The following is a 7,911-nucleotide window of genomic DNA, read 5'->3' on the forward strand; positions in this document are numbered from 1 at the left end:
GTGTGCAGTTTCGATTGCCTTCTCGCCATTTTAAATTCCCTGCTGCATTTGGTCTCCACTGCCATTTCAATTTGCAAGAATAATATAAAACTAACAATGCAACCTGCAGCCTGTCTTCAAAGTAACAAGTACATTGAAACAAATTGTCCTCAGCGAGTGTTTTGTTTTTGAGTCGAGTATTTTTCCTGTTCACCCCTCCCCCCCTGTTTTCTCTCCTTCCTCTTTGTTTGCTAGATCTGCTTGATCCTCTCCTCGGTGCCTTGTCTCCTCCCAGCGACAGCTACGGCTCTGTGATTGGCCAGTTGCGAATAGAGGCGGGACTTGCTGGCTCCCTCTGCTGTTTTTCTAGCTGGAGGATCAGTTCTGTCGTCACTTTCGGTAATGGCCACACGACGGAAACGACCGTCGCTTGAAAACGTTTTAAGCAGCTCTAAAGCTGCGTAAGTAGCGTTTTATTACACATTCAAATACGGAGATTATCCAACACATTGGAGGAGTTTTTAAATAAACGTGTCCTTCGTAAAGGAAAAGAGAGGGAATAAGGGATTTTGCCGTTGCCTCTGTCCTTCCTGTCCAGCCCTTTGTGTTTCCACTGTGTGCTTGTGCAAGGCGACCAGTAGCGCCCCCGCGCGAGCCAACAGAGAAGAGCTCCAGGATAGGGAGCCAAACGAGCGGCCGAGCCTCTTGCCTCCAGAGCGACGTGGTGGGTCCCCTCAGCTCACTAGTCCGATGCGGAGTGAGGATGAGTCCCGCTCTGGAAGCCCTCATGCAGGCCGACGGGACTCCGTATCCCGGAAAGGGGGTGATGCTTGAGCCCTTCGTGCACCAGGTGGGAGGCCACTCCTGTGTGCTACGGTTTGGGGAACAAACAATATGCAAGCCCCTCATAGCCCGGGAGCACCAGTTCTACAAGAGCCTCCCCCCAGAGATGAGGAAGTTCACCCCTCAGTATAAAGGTAAGACCCCCCATCCCAAATCAAAAAGCGATGCTGTATTAGTAACGGTACCTAGCTTCAACCATTTTTTTTTCTTTTTGTGTATTCAAGCCACTCTTTCCTGAATTTAATATTATATGGCAAAAAAATGTAAATGTTCAAATCGTAAGGATATAATTTTTGCTGTGGTTGTAATGGATTGCTGCAAGGGCTCAAAGAACATTGCGGACACCACAACACACTACAAATATGTATTTTGATATTTATAGGTCGACACATTCCTCTTTTAAATGGCCACATAATATGTCATGTTGGAGCAATTTGCAGGTTCCACAGACAGTTCTTTGGTCGGGACCTTGTCGATCAACGTGTGGGGGGGTCATGTAGCATCCAGACTGAGGACTCTCATGTGCCGTGCCAGGCTTTAAGGACGGCTTAGGTTTCAGAATGAGATAGAGTTCCACAGCTATAAATAAATAAATAAACTGATCGCCAGTGGAGTGATCCACAAGTCACTGGAGGAAATTTCCGTGTACACAAATACACAGTTTCACCTAAACGCATGGATGAAAACATAGTGTTCCTCTGGTTGAGTCCACAGTGTCTCACAGTCCCAGCCAGACAAAGACACCTAGTACATCCTAATGCAGAAGTCTGGAGGTGGTCACAGGACAGAGGTAAGACACACTGGTACCTGACTCCTCAGGAACACGTGGGGTTTTGTTGAGATCGTAGAGGACTTCTGGGGCCTGTGACCCTCTTACTACATTACACACAATAACAAGAGGAAGGGTTGTGCTTTGCTTTTTTAAAGAACATAGTCATTTGTGGTGATCATTAACTTATAGCTAAAGACATTTAAAAGGACATTTCAGTGACATCTTGTATAAAGAATAAAGTTGGTGAAATACTTCAAAGCTTTGAGACATTAGTAAAATGATCGTAACACTGTCTGTATTCACTGTTAAGCATGGAGATGGTGCAGACGGTTTCCTTTCCAAGATACAGACATCAAAACAACTTTTGAACCTCCATAAAACAATACTCACTGATAGTGATCTGCAACTACGGCAAACCCCTGCTATTATATTACGGCCAATCAGGCGATAACAATATTATTTGTTGTTGACGCACCAACTTCACCAATGAGCCCCTCTTGTGCATTAAGTCAGAGTGACTCATAAGTTCCCACACTCACTGAGGCGGTGTGATGACAGAGCAGCTCTGAGTGGACAGCACAGTCCATAGGGAAGAGGCAGGGCCTCCTGCAGGGTGGTGATGTCAGAGCGCATGGCGTCAGCCAGGCCCCGGGCTGCAGAGGAAACATGGACGCTCGGTCTTCAGGCCCACCGTTTAATACGCTAAAACAGTCCACTACATTTTTACAACATTGGTTTGGTGAGGTTGTTCCTAAATGGCTGTTAATTCTCTGCTATCCAGAGGCTGTTTGTATAAACCACTACTTGTGCTCTAGGATGCAACGTGTATCATGTATTGACTTGGATGCTGTGTCCATATCTCTGCCACTTTCTCTGTCGGTCAGTTTCGTCCACATCGATCCTTCCTGTCTGTGGTTTATCTGTATCAGCCGCTGCAGCTGTGATGTTTATTCTCAGTGCTACACCTCCCCCACCCGGCACACACAGGCCCTTTTAGGGACTTTTAACAGGGACAAGGGGGTCTACTGTGGTGCCCGTGGGTCATGTTATAAATTATCATTGGCATTAAGGTAGACTGTGTTTCATTTCTAGCCCTTCCACCTGGTTTCTTTTTAAGTTTGTGAAACTGGTTGATGCTGAACTCTAGACAAACTGCCAAACATCCTTAAATGTTCTTGTTTCTTTTAAGTCCTGTGTTATGAACTGTGTAGACAGTCTGATTGTCACTGAATCATGGTTACGTACTGATCAATGTATGTTGTATGTGGAAAGAGAGAGCTGTGCTTAATTTTCTCATGTCATTGCAGACTGCTTGAAACTCTGTATAAAGACGTGTGTTTTCATGAGGATGTTTAGCAATTGCTTAATAAATGTCCTGCTGAGTTTGACACATTTCAGCCTTGTGTGGTATTTTGTCTCTTGTTTCCTGAATAATGAGTTATTACACGATTGTTTGTGTTCTGACATATATCAAATGCTTTGTTGTTAATTGTTAATAGATTGTTAATATGCTACTTTCCACTTCCATCTGTCTGTCACATCCATGGTCAAAACCTCCATATAACATGCTTATGTGTGTGTTTGTGCACGTGGATATGTGAACATGCAGATGGCTGTATGAATGTGTCAATATCTTTGTGGAAATATGTTTTTAAATGTGAATAAAAATAGATTCGGTAAGGCATATTCTCTGTAATTGGATAAATGATTACTCACTAGGGTACGTATATTTATAGATGATTACCACAATAGAATTGACTTCAGAATTCAGTACTAATAACCGCTCTCTGGCGCTCCTTCTCACCCTCTCTCAGGTGTAGTGTCAGTCAGTTTCGAAGAGGACGAGGAAGGGAACCTGTGCCTCATCGCCTACCCCCTCCACAGTGAATCTGGGGACCTGGAAAACAAAGATCCCTCAGCGGACTGTGAGCCCAAGAGCAAGATGCTGAAGTTGAGCAACAAGAAGCAGTCCTCGTTGCTTCTGGAGAATGACAACTACAGCAAAGACAGAGCTCGACACAGCCGTAAAGAAGATAAGATCATGAGGTGAGGATGCTTGTTATAACACCATGTTGTTTCATAAACTATGAGACACTTCATTCATAAGTTCTGTAACACCAATGCTGACATCGTTTCTGTGTTGTCACTTTTGCAGTTATAATCGTGAAGAGATGCAGCAGCAGGCCGAGGTTCTCTACTTCAGCCTGGAAAAAGGCAACGTTGTGCCACAGATCAAACACAACCCCTGGAGTCTCAAATGTCACCAGCAGCACTTACAGAGGATGAAGGAGAACGCAAAGCACCGGAACCAATACAGTATCCTTTCATGAATAAACAGCCGGCACTGAAGTAGACAGATGGGTCTTTAGATGTAAATATCAACACGCACACCGCGAGTCAGTTTAAAGGTCTTTTGTTATCGTGTGATCCTTAACCCCCTTTCACAGAATTCATTCTTTTGGAGAACCTGACGTGGCGCTACACTGTACCATGTGTCTTAGACTTGAAAATGGGAACTCGCCAACATGGAGACGATGCATCCGAGGAGAAGAAAGCCAATCAGATTCGCAAGTGTCAACAGAGCACATCTGCTTCTATTGGAGTGCGACTTTGTGGCATGCAGGTACGGTAGAGTTGCATTAAAGTTGTTTTCCGTATTGGTTGCGCGTGGGGCTGAAGTGCTCATGTTTTTGTGTAACCTGCAGGTGTACCAGTCAGACTCCGGCCAGCTGATGTTCATGAATAAGTACCACGGCCGTAAGCTGAACCTCGCAGGCTTCAAGGAGGCACTCTATCAGTTCTTCCACAACGGGTGTCGCCTATGGCGAGAGCTGCTGTCCCCGGTGCTGCGCAGACTCCGGGAAATGCAAGCTGCCCTGGAAGCCTGCGAGTCTTACCGCTTCTACTCCAGCTCCCTGCTCATCATCTACGACGGAGACCCTCCCAGGACTCGTGCTAGACCCAGACACCGTGGTGGGGAAGAAGGTGATGAGGATGAGCCATCTGATGAAGATGAAGAAGAAGAGGAGGAAGAAGAGGAAGAGGAGGGGGCCTTTGGTTTCCCTCGATCTTCCTCAGCAGGTGGCAGTGCTGGTGTGGCCGGAGGGAGCAGCAACAGTGGCAGCGGTCGCTCCTCCCACAGCACAGGAGAGGCCGGCAGCCCCGCGGTAGACGTGCGCATGATTGACTTTGCTCACACTACCTGTCGGCACTACGGAGAGGACAGTGTTGTGCACGAAGGCCAGGACAGTGGTTTCATTTTAGGCCTGCAGAACCTAATCTCCATTATCTCTGAGCTGGAGGATCACAGTACTGACTGAGGCTGGACTAGAGCCAACATGGTCTAAATTTCAAGCATGGGAAGAGCTCATTGATCTGAAACCCTGCTACTCCGAGGTGCATCGCCCTTACGCCTACATGGGGGTCTGACCCTTCTCTGCTTGGAGGGAACCTCAGACACCCCCGGGGTCAGAAGGGAGAGTCTGTGTGGTTGTCCCCGCGCTCTCCCTCACCTGACAGAGGTCAGGGCGTCCTGTGCCCTTACTTGCACTTTTCTCTTTCTGGGACTGCTCCTTTTCTTTGTTATACTTAGTAGGAGAAATGTTGTGTGAGACGGCGGTCTTTCAACAAGCACAGGGACTCCCGTAGCATCCTAGAACACTTTCCCTCCCCCTCTCCTCCTCTGGTACAGAAGACTTTCCTTATTGTTAAGTTCTCTCTGAGAGAGAAAGAGCGAGGCAGAGATCATTGAAGCTCAAGTGTAGTTCTAGGAGCCTGATGTGGTGCTTTACCTGTGATATCATATGTTTGTTTTTTTTGGATGAAGTTTGGACTGCCGGTCCTGCACAGCACATTACTAGTGGGGAAGTTGACTGTACAAGCTGACCTTGGCTGGCTAGGTCAGTAACCTTGTAGCAATTGAAAACTTGCGCTTTGGAGAAGGACATTTATTGTTTCTATTAGTCTCTCCTTAGACCCAAACACGGTTTGTGTGTCCACCGGGCAATTGTATTTACACTTTTTGGTGGAAGAACAAGATTATTTTGGTCTAGAAGAAGGGATTTGCCTTTTTTCAACAGTTGCTCTCCCCTGTACTCTTCTTTGCCTATAAACGAAAGACTTTTTGAGAGGTTATTATCCTTGTTTTGTCACTGTCCTTGTCTGATTTTCTCCTCTTCATTCCTGAAACTTTGACTAAACAAAGAGAAAATATATTGATTAAAAACACTAGCTACAAAGACTATACAGAGATTATTTATTTGAAAGGATTGTTTAAAAAAAAAAAAAAAAAAAGAAAAAAATGGAACCCCCTACATTCCATATTACCACTCTATCCGTTCTGAAACCAACTTTGATTTATTTTGTTATTGCAAGACACAATGTTTCTCTTGTATACCTGTGTGTTAACAGTGTCTTTAAAATAAAGGCATTAATTTGTTGTAAAAGCTACTGTCCACATTGTGTTCATTTATATAACAACGTGTATGGAGACTTCCTACAGTTCCTACCCGGACCAATGGAAACAGTGGTCCAAGCATCTGATACTGCTGATGAAGATCTAGATTTGTGTGAACAACGTTATGTTCATGCCACCTGTGAATCAGCTTTAGATCCGTCTATTGTATTGCTTCAGCTGGCAGAAGAACGCTCACTTTACACACAACAGAGGAAGAAGGTTTGAGTGCTTGCTCTTAGATCAGAAATGTTGTTTTTCTCTGCAGTAAGATGGAACCTGAAGCCCAAACATCAAAAGGAAGAGCGAGACAAAACATGAGACTGATGATGTTGTTTAATGATGATGTTGATGTATGTGATCTAAAATAAAGCTATTTGGTTCTGAGGTGATGGTATTAAGGACGTTACTAAACACTGACGTGTGTTTCTGCAATAACGAGGAGTTACAATGTGATTTGCAGCCAAAACAGTAGAAGCTGGTGCTCTTTGCTTCTTTTATGTGTAATGTGCTTATTTAAAACAAAATCCATCTGCAGGAAAGTCTCTACAAAAGGAACAGGCTTTCTTTATTCAGGTTTTACCTTTGTTTGCACAATATGCTTGAGATAGCGAAAATGCAAAGATTGCAAACCTCACGTTGCATGCGTCACCATAGCTACAGAGTTCATTATTAAGCAGTTTAGTCGAGGTTTTTGTGCTTTGGTTGCCGTTCGGCGGTGACATCGGTGACTGATCTGCACTAGGGTTCAGATTATACACTTAAAACAAGAAAAACTTCCAGTTAAGCCTGCTAAGCAGGAAGCATTGCAAGGTTTTAGCCAGTAGCCACATGTACCAACAGCTCCGAAGCAGCAACCTCAGATGACAACTATTTGTTTGAGGAATTGTACACTGAGCTCTGAGCTCCCTGATTAAATGAGTGAGCCTAATGTGCTTCCCAGCACCAGAAAACCCCCTGAGCTAAGGAGGCTAAGTACTAGCTGTGTGTAAAGTATGTCTTGTATGGCGCGTTGCTTTTCAGCAACGTGGCACACCTGCTTTACTTAAAGGGTGGGGTTATTGGAGACATTTACAAAGGCTAGGTGATAACGTACAGTAGCACATACCTGCTGTCAACCCAAAACAATTGTATGACGTGAATTAAATAAAGTATGTGAATATTTACAGTATTTGAGCAATCTGTAGGCCCTCCGGAGCAACACGCAGCACTCTCAACCACACATCGTCAGATCACAGTTCACTTAGCTAGAACAGACTGACTCAGAGCCTTCAGATGACCCACACACCCACGCTTGCCAATATTCAAAACCAAAAATTAAGAAAGAAAAATATATTATCAAACACCTAGACATGGGTAGAGCTTATCTGGTTTTGTGCTTGAATGGATTTAGTTGGTTCAACTCCAGTTTGGGCTGCAAAGGTTCAAATGCAAATGTGTGATGCTTTATGTCATTCTGTCTCTTATCCGTCAGTCTGTGAAGGACATGAGGGGGTTTGGTGTGGAGAGAGATGATAGCACGAGATGAGAAGAATTATCATTTCCTCTTTCCACATCTAAAAATAAACCGAACCTTCCCTGCTCATCTGCTGCCTGCATCAAAACAGATTCAGCTGAGTGTGCTTTCCTCCTGTATGGCGTGGACTCAAGCTTGTCCGTATGGTATTGATGATAAAGCCCCAAATATATTTGATTTAGGGAAGAAGACAGCTCTCTGTCCCCCATGTAATGAGGCATGTCTTCACTCCATATGCTGATTTGTTTGTCTTTTTGCATTTTCTTTGGATGAGTGGGCTCATTGGTTTGTGTTGTATGTGTGTGTGTGTGTGTGTGTGTGTGTGTGTGTGTGTGTGTGTGTGTGTGT

General features: G+C 44.7%; 1 protein-coding gene across 2 annotated transcripts; it reads left to right on the top strand.

Moving 5' to 3' along the window:
* The first annotated feature begins 235 nt into the window (after nucleotides 1-235).
* ip6k2b (inositol hexakisphosphate kinase 2b) lies at nucleotides 236-6,432 on the top strand. 2 transcript variants are annotated; one of them, XM_031840905.1, is made up of 5 exons: nucleotides 236-956; nucleotides 3,409-3,640; nucleotides 3,750-3,910; nucleotides 4,042-4,217; nucleotides 4,300-6,432. In XM_031840905.1, exons 1-5 carry the CDS (start codon nucleotides 743-745, stop codon nucleotides 4,912-4,914), a joined length of 1,398 nt encoding a protein of 465 aa, XP_031696765.1. In that variant the 5' UTR covers nucleotides 236-742; the 3' UTR covers nucleotides 4,915-6,432. The 2 variants fall into 2 exon arrangements, with proteins under 2 accessions (XP_031696765.1, XP_031696836.1); XM_031840976.1 differs by lacking the exon at nucleotides 236-956 and adding an exon at nucleotides 1,075-1,612.
* Nucleotides 6,433-7,911: the final 1,479 nt, after the last annotated feature.

This window comes from Anarrhichthys ocellatus, unplaced genomic scaffold (genome assembly GCF_004355925.1).
Source record: "Anarrhichthys ocellatus isolate YVR2014 unplaced genomic scaffold, GSC_Weel_1.0 scaffold1, whole genome shotgun sequence".
Taxonomy (NCBI): domain Eukaryota; kingdom Metazoa; phylum Chordata; class Actinopteri; order Perciformes; family Anarhichadidae; genus Anarrhichthys; species Anarrhichthys ocellatus.